General features: G+C 41.4%; 1 protein-coding gene across 3 annotated transcripts in view; it reads right to left on the bottom strand.

Annotated features, from left to right (window-relative positions):
• TENT4B (terminal nucleotidyltransferase 4B) overlaps window positions 1-16,399 on the bottom strand; it is a 72,618-nt gene that overhangs the window by 18,990 nt on the left and 37,229 nt on the right. For all 3 annotated transcript variants that reach the window (XM_069456731.1, XM_069456730.1, XM_069456732.1), the window contains exon 2: window positions 1,414-1,537. In XM_069456731.1, coding sequence (XP_069312832.1) covers window positions 1,414-1,537 — 124 coding nt within the window. The remainder of the gene's footprint in view (window positions 1-1,413; window positions 1,538-16,399) is intronic.

Genomic DNA, 16,399 nt, shown 5'->3' on the forward strand with positions numbered 1-16,399 from the left:
TGCAAGACAAGAGCTGGCCTACAGGTCAACTCCAAAGAGAGCATCAGGCACTACCATTATAACATCACGCTGTGGCATAAAGCTGGGACACATTCCACCTCAACCCACGGACAACAGGGAACTCAGGCAGGTATGTGTATGTGCTTAATCACAATAAAGGATCAACAGTGAAAACAGCTCAATGTTTAAGGTGAGATGAACTGGGAACCTAACCACAACCTGTTTCTCATCTGCTTTTTAAAAAAATGGATAAAATCCCCCATCTCAGAAGGATAAGGATTAATTTAGATCAGGATTACTCAGCCTCAGCACTACTGACATTTGGGTAGACCATTCTTTGTTGTAAGGGCTGTACTGTTCACTGTAGGATTGTTAGTGGCATCCGTAGCCTCTGTCCACTAGATGCCAGAAGTGCTTCATCAGTCACAACAATCAAAAATGTTGCCAACATTGCCAAATGCCCTCTGGGGAGCAAAACCACCCTAAGTTGAGAGCCACTTATTTAGATCACATGGGAGAAGCAACATGGCGTAGGGTAGCTACTCAATAAAATATTAGTGTCCTCCCTCTCCCTTTACCTGCAGTGTCATATCCAAAATCCTTTTGGTTTTGCCAACGGGACACAAACCTTCCCTCGCTTCCCCTCTGCCACCTCAGGACAGAGTCTAAAGAAAAGCTATATAGACAAAGTAATGGATTCTAATAAGTTACTTCTTTGAATGCACAGAATTATAGAACAGACCCTCAAAAGAGCCCTAAAAGGTGAAGTATTACCTTAGTACCAATAACAAGAACCACAAATAAGCCAAGAAGAAATCCTGGGCAAAAATTTTTCTTGATAAGTGGGGGGCTAGGCTGGGCTGGGAAACAAGGGCTCTCTGACAAGAGCTGGTCAGAGAGAGAAGAAAGGAAGAGCGTTTGCAGGATGGGGTAGAAAAGCCTTACACCTGCAGTAGCCTAAGAAAATTTCCTTCAGGTGACAAAAATTCCTACTGACATTTTCATACAGCTATAAACAATTATAAAACATTTATTATACTGGAGATTGGAACACAATAGTAATGGGATTGATATATCACATCCAATAACAGGTTGCTATAATGAGGTTTGATTTGTCTTTCCTTTCTTCACACCAACGGTTCTTAAATATAGATTCCATCTAGTAACTGTTGTTAGCACCACAAAAAAAATGTTTTAAATCAGCCATCCGATTCAATGAAAATAATTAGGAAGCCCCAAATCTGAAGGTTGGGGGGGAAAAAAAAGTTTGCCTTTAAGATTTAATTAGACCATAACTCTACAGAGACACTCCTACTTGCAGGTGAGGACTCTGCATGAGACACCAACAGACAACTTCCCTCTCGGGGACAAGGGCTGTCACCCTACGCAGCATCTCCCCAGACAGGGACTCACATCAGCACTGGGCCAGAGCTCCTTGATCACACTCTCGATCCTGCTCACCACCTCCATCCGCATCTTCTCCTCCTCGGGCCGTGGAGACATGTACTCATAAAAATCACTGATTTCTTCATGCAGGCTGAGGACAAATGGAGAAAAGTTAATATGAACAGGGCCGATCTAATGAGAAATCACTGTCTTAAGTAATCTTATCTAATTAAGTCTTACGAGATAATTCAGCTGATGACTTTATATTCATAGATTTTTATCTTAATTTTAATGTTATAACTCATGCTAAGCTAAAATGGGAATGCACAGAATTTAATCAAAAAAGCCAAAATAGTTAAATAAAATAAGAAATTCCCTGTACAGAAGACTTGCTGGGTACAGGTAATTTAGACAAAAAAAAAAAAAAAAAAAGCACAGGACCTGGTTTCTGCCTTTCCACTCAGGATACAGTAGACACAACACAAGAAGATACTGAACCCAGGCAAGCTTCCTGGCGGTGGAGACTGAGCCTCTTACCTCTCAGTAATCCATTTCTCACAGTGAACCAAACAGTATGTCTTCCATGTTTGCTTAGTGAATTAAGTGTCAAATGAACAAGTCAGTCAGTGAACATCAGCAAGGCCTTGAAAAGAACCGCTGGCAGACAAAAGCTCCATGAAGGAGCTGAAGACTCCCAGAGAGCCTGAGGTATGAGGCAAGGAGCCAACCGCCCAGGCTGTGGCAGGGGGCAGAGCAGGAGAAACATCTGGAGAGGAAGGCAGGCCCCGGTAGAGGGCAACAGGGAAGTATGTAAATATGCTGGGAGGGACTAGGGAGAGACTGACTTCAGAAATGCAGCATTTTAAGAAGATTAAATCAGCAACTGTGCAAGCACTGAACCGGCAGAGACCAGACAGGATGCAGGGAGAACAAGTCATAAATCACTGACTTGTACCGGACTGGATGCAGGCCTAGAACACGGTGGGCAGGAAAGGAACGGGCCCCAGAAACCACATACACCTCCCATACGGAGCCAGGTGCAGGGCCCGCCCAGCATGCAGAGGGGTGGGGCTGAGGATGCCTTGAAGGCTGAAGCCTGAGGGACTATGGGAAACTACTGGCTGGGAGGACAGGACAAACTCAACGGCTGGGCTACGAGTTGAATATAGTCAATGCCGCAGGACACTGGGAATGAACCATTTCTTATGAAGTCGGTGAAACTATGAACAGCACCCTTTGGAAGGGAAAAGTGAGAGTGAAATGGAAGGGAATGAAAAAAGAAGGGGTGTGATCTGCTCAAATTCCCTTGAGTGCAACTCACAAGCACGGCCGGCCCGCCTCCAGGTTGAGGAGGTCAGCCTAAGCTGCAGTGAGGTGACCTCAGGGGGTCTCCCAGTCTCTCCTGCCTGGGATGGACCAGGAGGCTGGAAGGAAGGTGCTTGAAGTAATGGGTGGCAAAGGCCATGAGAGCTTTAGGGGCAGGGGGGCTGGGACTGAGGGATGGTGGCCTGGAAAGGCAGCCGCATGACAACAGAGACCTGAAGGGGGAGTGGGCCTGCACCTGCACAGCCCCTTCAGAGCAGGAAGCTGGAAACACTGAGAAACCAAAAATGGTTTGGGGGAAGGAAAAAAAAATGTCTACACTCCAATTCCCACGGGCTATAACTTCTGCTACATGAAACTCTGGAGACTTTGAAAATGTGATTAATTAAGCAACCAACAGTTCCTGCCTCTTCTGATGTTTTATTTTTGGGCTGAGAGTCAAAAAACTTGAGTTCTAGACCCAGACTCTGACTGAGGGCAGCTGTGTTCCCTCTGACAGGTGACTGGTAGTTTCGGGCCTCAGCACGCTCAGGCACAACACAACACTAAGCTCCTTTCAAGCCCTTAGTTTCAAAACTTGAGTCTTTGGTAAGGAATGATTTATAATAGCGATCTGTCTGTTTGCTGTGCAATACTGCATAAAAGTGGATTTTAAAACTCCAGAGAATTCTGTGGGTGAATTCAGAAGATATCCCAGTGGAGTCTATTTTTCCTTGGGATGTTTCTGGATACCTTAAATTTTCAACTTCTCATGTTTACTTTGTTTGTTTGTTTGTTTTTAAAGCTTCCCGGGTTTTGCTATATTCTCTAAGATTATTGATCCCTTCTGCTTCTCAAAGCCAACAGCTAAAAGAGAATAGCTGTTAGAAAGTTCACAGCTTGCCTCAGTCTCTCTTCTGCCCAGGTCTGCTGGTAAGGAAGGGGGCCGTGACTAAACAGCAGAAGGAAGAGATTGCCTCTTATCCCACTGGATAGTCTGCTATCAGTGATCAGAGTTCCTCTGTAGTTTAAAAACTGATCTCTGTAAAACAAATGGCATCTTAACCAATGGAGACCACCGCCTAAGTTTGACTGCATCCACAGGCCCGCTTACACATTTTCCAATGCAATTTCAGACAAAAAATAATTAGCCCAACTAATTGCCAGTCAATCTTTAAGTCATAAGAAATCAAGAATTCATTCTCTAAACACTACTGAGTGCCTGTGTTCACTTACCAAAGATGATCCCTGCCTGGGTAATTCCTAGCTAACTGTGAAAAGAAATAATCGTTTAACCCAGTTTTGTGGTGTGTGCAATATGTGTGTTCTGCGCTGTTCCACAGGCAGGTTTCAGGTGAGTGATTCAGAGCTTTCCAAAGCCCAGAAGGAACTGGGCAGCCTTGTAGGGTAGTGAGGCTCCTGTCACTTCAAGGGTAAATGAAGAAACTAGATGACCCTGGGGCAAACAAAGGTCCAATAAAAGAGATTTCTGACCTTGGTGAAAAGTTGGAGGAGATTCTGAAATTCACGTTCAGCACTGGGATTCCAGGCTTCTAATTAGCACATTAATTTGGAAGAACATTATTATAGGTTTATAAGACAAGCACTCAAAATAAGACCACCCTAAATAGTTAATAGTCCATGGAATCTTCTTCCTATTTAAGGAAAAATGGCCCCACGGGTTATTATGTTTCTTTAATTGATGTATATTTGCCATACTAGAAGGGAGAAAGAGGAATTTGGGTTGGGGGGAGGCCATTAAAGCAAAAATATACTTGAACAGTAAGAAGACCCCCCCGCCCCCCCCGCCCTGCCAGGATCATCTTTCTACCTATACCAAGGACAAGCATCACCACCTCACCTGCATGTAACCAGCTACGAACTAAGGAAAAAAATCTTGGTACATTTAGGAAATAAACTTCCAGTACAGATTTCTAAATAATTCTGAGGGACTCTATCCCCATGGACTGCATAATTAACTGGCACTGTGCCTTTCATATCTAGGTGCTTAAAAAAGGCTGAAGGACCTGAATTCTGTTTTTGAGGTGCCCAGTACAGGCTGGATGTACATCTGGGTGGCAGAATGGACATCAGAGGAATTCTGCAGGCGTGTTTCCACATGTTACTGTCATTTTCTGCCTCTGAGAGCATCCAACTACACAGAGACCATGTTTGGATGAAAACTCCTATGATTCATTAGTAAGTATTGCTGAACACCACGCACCCAGCATTGTCATTTCTTTCTTTCTTTCTTTCTTTCTTTTTTTTTAAATCCATAGGCCTCTGCTTGATATCCAGCCTTTGCAGTTTCTCATATGAAATTATTAATATAAGATTCAATTCTGTGATATGAACTCACTCAGGACCAAAATACAGTACCTTCTACTATGATATCAATGTTTTCCTTTTAAAAGGAAAAGTAAGCAAGAAAACATACCATTCTCTGTCTATAAAGGAAAAGTAATATAAAAGCAATGATGAGATGAGTACCACTATACAACTGGAAAGGATGCCAAAAAAAAGAGAAACAAAATTAATTTGCTGGGGTAAAATTTACATTTCTCTCAATAACAAAAATTTAATGTTGTAAGATGTCAAAAAGTACTTTACATATTTAAAAAAAGTACAAGTTAGATAATTTAGGTCAAAATAGAGACACGAAAAAAAAATCTACTTTTGCTCTGAGGAAAGCTCTACTACAGAGAGGGAAATGCTAGCCTAACAAAATTGTATTAATTCTGTAATGCTCCTCTCATGATGGGGTAAGAGGGGTAAAGAAACGGCCCTCAAAGGCTTAGTTTCTTTGGCTATAAAAATGGAAAAACTCACTTCACATTCTTTCAGCTGGGCCACCCTTGAGGCTACCTCCACATCAAGGTCAAGGTTTCTAGGTTTCATAACTGAAGTAAGAAACCTTTAATTGCCAATTTCATCCTTACAGGAAGGCACTGACAAAGTTCTATTTAATAACTGTCAATAAATGATAAGACACCTACACACAAGAAGTTTTGTTTTGTTTTGTTTTTTTAGAGATGGGGTCTCACTCTGTTGCCCAGGCTGGAGTGAAGTGGTGTGATCATAGCTCACTGCAGCCCTCAAACTCCTAGGCTCAAGTGATCCTCCCACCTTGGCCTCCCAAAGTGCTGGGATTACAGGTGAGACACACTGCGGCTGGCCCAAAAAATGTTTTCTAAAGTTAATAATATCCAATTTTGACAAGGATACATGGAAATGGCATTCATATACACGTGTGGAAGTATAAATTACTACAACCTCTCTATATTATCATTAGATTGTACCAATGTATATATAATGATAGATAACATATATAAATAATTTTTAAAATTCCCCTTCTTTCTATCCTCCAGAAATATTTCCATGAGGGAACAAGTATATCTGTACAAGCATGTTCACAACATTATCTGGAATACTAAAAAATTTAGAAATGGTATCACTGTCCACCAATGGGATCCAATTAAATAATCACAGACACACCCATTGACTGACCTTCCATTTATAGCCAATAACCCATTAAAAAGAATAAAGTAAAGCTGATAGAGAAAGATCTAAGATATGTTAAGTTTAAAAGAAAAAGCACAGTAGGGCTGCAGGCTCCAACCCCCAGGGCCACGGCCTGGTACCGGGCCGTGGCCTGTTAGGAAATGGGCCTCACATCACCACCTGAGCTCTGTACCTCCACCCACCCCCGGTGTGTGGATAAACTGCCCTGCATGATACCAAAAAAGTTGGGAACCACTGCAGTAGGGTCCTTTCTGTCTGCATTAAAAAGACAGACAGACAGACAGACAGACAGACACACACACACACACACACACACACACACACACAATGTTTATATTTGCATCACAGGTTTTCTGGAATGAGAACTGTAATAGAGATTACCTTGGGGAGAGGGACTTCTGTCTAGTAGTATGGGCAGGAGAGTTAGGAAGACTAACTTTTTACCTTGTCTCTCTCTGTACTATTCTAGTTTGTTTGCTTTTTTAACCACTATCATGCATTTGTTTGCTCTTCTAACAGGGATCACTGTCTGCTTGGTGAGATTATAGGCCATGAGATTTACTGTCTTCTTTATATTTTCCCATGTCGAAAATGTGTATTCTAGGCCGGGCGCGGTGGCTCACGCCTGTAATCCTAGCACTCTGGGAGGCCGAGGTGGGCGGATTGTTTGAGCTCAGGAGTTCGAGACCAGCCTGAACAAGAGCGAGACCCCATCTCTACTAAAATTAGAAAGAAATTATATGGACGGCTAAAAATATATATAGAAAAAATTAGCCGGGCATGGTGGCACATGCCTGTAGTCCCAGCTACTCGGGAGGCTGAGACAGGAGGATCCCTTGAGCTCAGGAGTTTGAGGTTGCTGTGAGCTAGGCTGACGCCACGGCACTCACTCTAGCCTGGGCAACAGAATGAGACTCTGTCTCCAAAAAAAAAAAAAGAAAGAAAGAAAGAAAGAAAGAAAATGTGTATTCTACCCCCATCCACTTTCCCCTCACATAAAATGGGGTCTATACACCACACCACTAACAGGGATTAAATCTGGGGAGTGATGGGGGGTGGTGGGGGTGAGAATTCACTTCTTAAAATGTATGCATCTATACAGACTTTCTAAAATGCATACATGTTAATTACCATTATATATTTTTAAAACAAGGTCTTTGTAACTAGGAAAAATATTCATTAAAGAAAACTAACACAGAAGTACAAAGACTCAAATTACTCTAATTCTAGCCCTGCAAACCAAAAATGGGGAACCTGGGCAATTGTGGAAGGGACTCAGTGGTCCACCTATGAGCAGCACTGACTCCTGGGGACACAGAAGACCCCCAAATCCAGGCACACAGCGACAGCACACACCAGTACACTTTGGGAAGTTACTGTGTGTCCCTTGCAGTGTGTGTAGTGAGTTTCCGTTGGTGTCTGACTCATCCTTTCTAGGGATTTATATGCTTAGATGTATGTGTACATGCAAGACAAATTTCTGGAAGAATACACAAAAATTGTTACCAGTACTTTTCTCTTGAGGTGGGACTGAGGTCTAAGTGGCTGTGACTTTTTTTGTACTGTGATTTGTCTTAAATGCATAGAGGCATGAAGAGAAAAGTGAAAACCTCAAGCCCTGGGGCGATGGCAGTGTAATCTGAGTTGACACCTCCAGGAGGCTCCAGAATCAATCTTTTCAAAGAAACTGCACACACACATCCAGGCTCCTCCTGTACTTTTAGCTACTAGCTAGACACCTCTACTAAGATGTCTCCTCCAACTCAAAAGTCCTTTTCTTTCTCCTGAACCTATTCCTCCTACTTCTTGCATTTTCCTCTGGAGTTTGTGTTTCCCTAAATGGAATCTTCAGATTCTTCCCTAATTCACCCTTCTCCTTCATCCTCTGGAGCTTACAAGGCAAAGTAGCCCAAATGCTTCTACCAAAAACCAAAACAAACACTTCCAAATGTTCCCTGCCCCTGCTTCGAGTTCAAGTCCTTTTTTCTCACAGTAGAACACTGTGGCAACCTCCACACTGCTCTCCCAGCCACCAGGCTTTCCCTTCTCTAAGCCATCTTGACGGGACCACTGGGATCTCCTTCCTCAGCCTACAGGTCATTTCCAAACTCCTTATCAGATCACCGCCTACCTTTCCAGCCTCTTCTCCCAGGACAGCCCCATAGAACTGTGCTGGAACATGCCACGCCTTTTCAGAAATCACGCTTGCACAGGCAGGCCCCATGCCTGGAACACCTTCTTACTCAGCCTTCGAGAGCTCAATATCACCTCTGTAAAATTCCCAGAGGCAGAATGACTTGAGAGCCTCCCGAGTGCTCCTGGAGCACAGCAGGCCCGGCCCAGCCCGCGCAGAGCAGCTGGTCCCGGAGAGCAAGCACCTGCCTGCAGGCTGCCCACTCTGGCTCGACGCGCCCTGCTGGGGACCCGTGTGCCCAGACCCAGGGCTCTGCACACAGAAGCACTTCCCTAGGTTCCCAGGGGGAAATCTACACACACCCATGTCCACATAGTCACAAAAGGGAGGTGACGTTCCCTTCAAATGAGCCCCGAACCAGAACCCGAGGAAATGGACACTCGTGTATTGTGGGTGAGAACTGACAGAAAAAGAACACAGGGTCATTTGGCCCAAGAACTGTAGATGTCCTTTACAGTTACAGACGGCAATTCCACGTCTCAGCATGTAGCCTAAGGAAGTAAGTCCGCGTGTGCACACAGATAGGGCTATAAGAAAATATCCACAATGAACATGTAATTTTTTTTAAAAGCCAAGGTTTAGAAGTATTTCAAGAATGCAATGCCCTAATGGCTTTACATTGTAAAGTCTGTACGATGTGTCTAGTTTTCTACAGTATTGATAAGGATACAAGGTCACTTGGAAAACAGCCATGCCTAACTACATAGGAAGGACACCACCTCCAAAGCTGAAAGGAAAAAAACCCTCTCTCTTCTACTTGTGGACAAGAAACTTATTCACACCCCCAAATAATTCTCACTATATCCCAAGTGTTAAAAAAAACAAGGGAGAAAATATGGATGACAACATAAAATTATTTAAAGAGCCCTCATATCTTTCATGAACATTGCAGGCATTTACAATGGTTGTTCACAGTTAAGGAATGTCTTATTTGCTATGTTAACCCATCCTTGGTTAGGACAGGGTAGTAAAAAGTGCAGAGAACAAACACTTGTCTGTGTATCCCAAATTACAGTATTCCTTTTTTTTTTTTTTTTTCCTTCTTTTAAAGGGTACTTGTACCTGCTTTCCTAGAAATTGGATCGCTCCTCCTAAATACCATTGCTGGCGGCACTGAATTTCTGTACTACGGTTTTTTAGGCCAATGTTCACAGGACGGTTTTCAGATGATTTCCTCTCTGTCCTTTCCCTCTTTACTGCTATGAAGGGACAGAATGAAAACCACCTGTCTTCTTCCCCAGGCCTTTCCTTTGCCACAAAACCCTGCCACTACTTTCAATCAATCAATTATTAAGAGAGAAAAAAGAAATCATTACCCAAGAGGTGCTTTATCTAATTCTGGTAAATAATTCTTTCCCCTTCCAGTAAAAATTTTGAATTTACCCACCACTCTAAGTAGATCTAACCAAATGTGGGTAAACTTAGGAAACCTAAAGAAGAGTGCTTGGTAGTATTCCCCAACTAAGATCAAACAGCTTGAAACAAAACCTTAGGGAATAAATTTATTCCCCAAATGAGAGGCCCTCAAATATCTGTGAAGCAAAGAAAAAGAAAACAAAACACAAACGAAGCTGAACCTTTCCTCAGCTATAAGGTCCAAATGCCAGTAAGAATAGTCCATTCTACAGAAGTTATATAATTAAATAACGAAATATGGATTAGTTTAACTCACACTATTCTAATACCGAAACATCATTATTTATTTTTTTGTTTATGTTTGATGGAAGGACTGGTGTCTGAGAATAGACACTGCACTATAAATACACAACTACCTGTAACATCTTTACTTAGGTTAAGTATACTGGTAAAAGGAAGACAGAACCAACGTGGGGATATCTCACTTGGATCCCTAGAGTTGAAAATCCCAATACTCAAAACATATCAGAGGTGATTATTTGCTTAACAAATAATTTATATTAACTAGGGCAAATTGCCAATAAATATTTAAAATTTTATCTTCTAATAGTGATTACCTTAAATAATGAAACTGAGAACAAGACTAATTTGGAGAAAGGCTTTCACAATTTACTTCTTTTTCTGTACTGTTGAGATCTTTTAGATAAGTGCTAGTATTATTTAAGGAATTTTTAAAAGCTTAAGTAAAAAAATAAAAACAAATTGATTCACAAAGAATTCATTTACACATATACCAAAAATATACTGTATGAAACCCAGGCTGACTTTTATGAAGTTCTATATTTTTTCCAAAATTAACAAATAAAAAACTCTTAAAGAAATAGGTAAATTGTGAGCTGTCTGGGGGAAAATACGCAGGAAAAAAAACAACATAAAAATAACCTATGCGCCCACCCCCTTAACAGCAGCAAACACAGCCAGTAGCAAACACAGCCATGTGCCAAACACCTGGTGCAAACTGCTTTACTCACATACCACTTTAGAGTCAGTGGAAAAGCACAGTGGCCATATCAGGATCGCCATGCATATTATTTGCTATGATAAAATTGAATTTTTAATGGCTGGATAGTATTTTAGCACATGAATATACCATTATTTATTCCACCAATCCTTTACTGTTGAGAATTAGGTTGCTCCCAATTTTTTACTGCTATAATTAACATAATAATGCCTATCTTTGCACAGAAATCTATAATAAACTCTAATTTTTCTCAAAATAAATTCTTAGAAGTGGAATCCCTGGGTGAAAGGGTATGAACAGTTAATACTTTTGAAAGATATTCCCAAAATGCCCTCTCCCAGAAAGGATGCTGGTACATTCTCCCCACAGAAATGCCTAAGGGTCCTTTTCCAAGCTCCGTATCAATGGAGAGTGTTTCGTTCTTGTTCTCTGATTCCTAGTAAGGTTGCAAATTTTCTTCATATTTATTAGACATTTATATTCCTTCTTTTTTCAATTCATTTCAATGGTATTAGATGTAATTAACATAATAATTTAAAGAGCACAGCTGGAATCACACCTCTGTGTCACCACTTACTGGGAGTGACTGGACAGGTGTTCTACCTCTCTAGCCTGTTTCTCATATGTGAAATAAGAACAATAGGGCTTATTTTGGAGGGTTTCTGTAGGAATTAAACAAAAGTATGGAAAGGGCTTAGCACAGGGTTTACTAGTAAGTAAATATCAACTATCATTATTATTAACAAATATTTAATTTCAAAAGATACACTGAACAAGACAAAACAGTGCAGGCAAAACATAACAGGTCTAGGTCTGATCTAGCTAGTAGGCCATCAGTGTGCAATCTCTGCTTTTAAATCTCTTTTTTGTAAATGTTTCAAAAGGCTTTTTTACTTTGAGATAGAAAAATATCTACCAAGAGAATGAGAAAACACAAACCATAGACTGGGAGAAAATATTTATGAAAGACTAGTATCTGAAATATACAAAGAACTCTTAAAACTCAACAGTAAGAAAATAAACCAACCGGCCGGGCGCGATGGCTCACGCCTGTAATCCTAGCACTCTGGGAGGCCGAGGCGGGTGGATCGCTCGAGGTCAGGAGTTCGAGACCAGCCTGAGCAAGAGCGAGACCCCGTCTCTACTAAAAATAGAAAGACATTATATGGACAACTAAAAATCTATATGGAAAAAATTAGCCGGGCATGGTGGCGCATGCCTGTAGTCCCAGCTACTCGGGAGGCTGAGGCAGGAGGATCACTTAAGCCCAGGAGTTTGAGGTTGCTGTGAGCTAGACTGACGCCACGGCACTCACTCTAGCCTGGGCAACAGAGTGAGACTCTGTCTCAAAAAAAAAAAAAAAAGAAAGAAAAGAAACCAACCATTTAGAAAAGGAGCGAAAGAAAAAAAAAATGGGCAAAAGACCTAAACAGACACCTCACTGAAGAAGACATACAGATGGCAAGTATATTAAAAAGATGCTCAACATCATATATCATTGGGGAACTGCAAATTAAAACAGTGAGATAACACTATATACCTATTAGAATAGCCAAAATCCAGAACACTGACAACACCACATGCTGGTGAAGATGTGGAACAACAGGAACTCTCATTCACTGATGGTGGAAACACAAAATGGCCCAGCAACTTTGCAAGACAATTTGGCAGTTCCTTTTCTCTTTTTTTTAAATTTTGTATGAGGCCTAAAATTTATTAATTGTGAAACTCATGTCCACATATTAAGTCAAGTCTTTCGGAATGCCACATTTCTAACTATATCTCCTTTTAAATCATCATCTTCATTTTACCTGCGTTTTACATGAACAATACAATAGATTTGAGCAAACTGCTATAATTTTCAATTCAACAAATGTATGAGTCAGGCGCGGGGGCTCATGCCTGTAATCCTAGCACTCTGGGAGGCCGAGGCAGGAAGATTGCTTGAGCTCAGGAGTTCGAGGCCAGCCTGAACAAGAGCGAGACCCCGTCTCTATTAAAAATAGAAAGGATTTATATGGACAACTAAAAATATATACAGAAAAAAAATTAACCGGGCATGGTGGTGCATGCCTGTAGTCCCAGCTACTTGGGAGGCTGAGGCAGGAGGATCGCTTGAGCCCAGGAGTTTGAGGTTGCTGTGAGCTAGGCTGACACCATGGCATTCTAGCCCGGGCAACAAAGTGAGACTCTGTCTCAAAAAAAAAAAAAAAAAGTACGTATTTCCCATGGATCCATTTCTTAATTTCTTTACTAACAGTAGATTATGGTTATATTTAATTCAAAATACTCTTCTCTAAAAATCTGCCAATCACTTTCATTTAAAATTAGATTTTGAGATGAAGATAAATCAAACAGAGAAACAATGCCCATGATCACTCAAATGAAAAACAGACTATACGACCATTCAGTATTTGTAATCAGCCCCCAGAGAACTGTGCAGAATGCATAATTTACTACTTTTTTTTTTTTTTTTTCCTGAGACAGAGTCTTACTCTGTCGCCAAGGCTGAAGTGCCGTGGCGTTAGCCTACCTCACAGCAACCTCAAACTCCTGGGCTCAAGCGATCCTCCTGCCTCAGCCTCCCGAGTAGCTGGGATTATAGGCATGAGCCACCATGCCCAGCTAATTTTTTTTTTTTCTACATATATTTTTAGTTGTCCAGCTAATTTCTATTTTTTTAGTAGAGACGGGGTCTCGCTCTTGCTCAGGCTGGTCTCAAACTCCTTATCTCAAACAATCTGCCCGCCTTGGCCTCCCAGAGTGCTAGGATTACAGGCATGAGCCACCACGCCCGCCTAACTTACTTTTAAACTACACTCCAAATTAAACTTTTAAGATATTTTGAGAATGTTTCATGTTGCTTGAGTTACTGGTTGTTTACTTCAGTAGCAAAATAGTTTCAGGAGGCTTCCAAATAATTAAATAAAATGTATCGATTCAGAAGAGACAGCTAATGGAGAGAGAAAAAAAACTAAGAGTATTTGAATTTTTGTCAGTAAATAGTCAAAATTTAATGAGATCTATGTGCCAGGTCTTAGGCAGAGCACTTCACATGTATGAAATAATGGTTGTTATCCTTTTTTAAAAGATGAGCAAACTCAGGCTCAGAGAGAATAAACAACTTCCTTAGGGTTACATAACTAAGATGTGGTGCGACCTAGATTCAAACCTAGGAAATATAGGTCTAAAGCATGCATTTTTGAGACCACTGAGCTATACTAGCTCTCACTTATCTCACTCATTTAATAAAGGAGATTTTAAAGCGACATGATGTAGACCTCTTTTTATGGTAAGTCTAGGAGTCTTGAACCATTCTTTCCCTATTAAATATTAGTTTTTGACCTAAACAGCCAACAAAGGAACAACTCCCAAATATCCCTAAAATGTTAGGATGACAAAAATCCCAATAATGGCCAGATATCATGGTGCACCTGTAGTCCCAGCTACTTGGGAGGCTGAAGCAGGAGGATCCCTTGAGCCCAGGAGTTCTGGCCTGTAGTATGCTATGCCGATTGGGTGTCTACACTAAGTTCAGCATCAATATGGTGACCTCCCAGGAGCAGGGGACCACCAGGTTGCCTAAGGAGGGGTGAATCGGCCAGGTCAGAAACACAGCAGGTCAAAACTTCCGTGCTGATCAGCAGTGGGATTATGCCCGTAAAAAGCCACTGCGTTCCAGCCTAGCAACATAGTGAAGCCCTGTCTCTTTAAAAAAAAAAAAAAAAAAAAAAGGTAAAAAAACCCACAAAGTCCCAATAACGCATGCAAGATGGTGGGGAAAACTAAACAAAGGTAAAAGGGGGAGACATATGAAATTTAAGTATAGGGGAATAGAATAGAAGGTAACACACCAGCTTCTGGTAATGGTTACATATAGGGAAGGAAGGAGGGGGGGAAAAGGAGGAAGGAAAAGATCAGAGAGGGTTACAAAGGTTACCATAAATGTATGAAAATATTTTGCTTCTTAAAAAATGTTTAAGGCCCTCTTTTTAATACGGTGGGGTCTGTTCATTGTCTATGGCAAATGTATCTTACTCTTGCTCTGTAAGCCTACCTTTGTCCTTCCTCAATAAACTTCATTTCATCCAAACATTTCCTGTACTGTCAAAGCTGGTAAGAACCTCTTCAACATTTAAGGATCCATTATGCCTTAAGGAGATACTGTATTCAAGATACAAGACACTTGTATATTGGATCTATGCACCAACTTCCTCTTCAGTTTCCCTTTTTTAGGCTTCTGCTACTGAAAACAGATTAAATGATTCAAATCTCCTTACAGATACACGTCACAGACAATCATCCATGTCTTTTTGCTTCAGAACCTTCCACCATGCTGCTCCCAGAGGCGCCAAGACTGGGGGCCCTGCAGCAGCGCTGCCCACTACTGCCAGATCCCCACCCACTGCTTGCGCAGTCTCACCGGCCAGGGAGTCTGCAACTCATGCCTCCATCGCACGGGAGCTCGATTTGGCAGTTTCTTACAAAACTAAATATACTCTTACCATACAATCTAGCAATCACAATTCTTGGTGGATACCTTAATGATTTGAAAACAAGTCTGCACCAAAAAAATGTACACAGCATGTTTATGGCAGCTTTTTTCATAATTGTCAAAACTTAGAAGCAACCAAGATGCCCTTCAGTAGGTGAATGGATAGATGAACTGCAGGGCATCTGCACAATGGAATATTATTCAGGGCTAAGAAGATATGAGCTGTCAGGCCAGGAAAAGACACGGAGGAATCTTAAATGCATATTACTAGGTAAACAAAGCCAATGTGAAAAAGCTGTAGCCTTTTCATACATACTCTATGATTACAATTATATGACATTCTGGAAAAGGCAAAACTGTGGAGACAGTAAAAGGATCAGTGGTTGCCAGGGGTTGGGAGGAGGAAGGAACTAAAAGGCAAAGCACACAGGGTTTTTAGGGCAGCGAAACTATTCTGTACAATACTCTAATGTTGGGTACATGCCATTGCATGTTTGTCAGAACCCCTAGAATGTTCAACACCAAGAGTGAACCCTAATGTAAACTATGGACCACGTGACAATGGTGACTATGATGTGTCAATGTAGATTGAGCAATTGTAACAAACGTGCCACTCTGGGGCAGGATATGGATCGTGGGGGAGGCTGTGTGTATGTTGGGGCAGGGAGTATATGGAAAATCTCTGTACCTCCCCCTCTATTTTGCTATGAACATGAAAGTGCTCTAAAATATAAAGTCTATAAATATTTTTAAATTCTAAAATTTGTTTATATTTTCTGCAACTTATTTTTTTTCTTTTTACTGTTTAACTATCACTTATTCATTTGAGATTTAATTGAATATGGCAAAAGGTAGGAATATAACTTTTTTTTCAAATAGCTAAACAAGTTTTCAGTACCCTTTGTTGACTATCTGTCATCCTTTTCTCAGTGATTGAGTATATACTTGCTGCATCAGTCTGCACAATGGCCTGTCCCCTGGTTCCCCCAATAATTCTACCACCCCACCTGCTTTCCTTGGGGAAACAGTTCCTGTGCCTACTGTTTCCTGTGATTCTGGTGAGGCTGCATGACAAAGCCACCTGGTGGTTCTAGACAGGAGAGGCATGGGTGGCCCCAGTTAG

The sequence above is a fragment of the Eulemur rufifrons genome, chromosome 23 (assembly GCF_041146395.1).
Source record: "Eulemur rufifrons isolate Redbay chromosome 23, OSU_ERuf_1, whole genome shotgun sequence".
In the NCBI taxonomy this organism is placed as follows: Eukaryota; Metazoa; Chordata; class Mammalia; order Primates; family Lemuridae; genus Eulemur; species Eulemur rufifrons.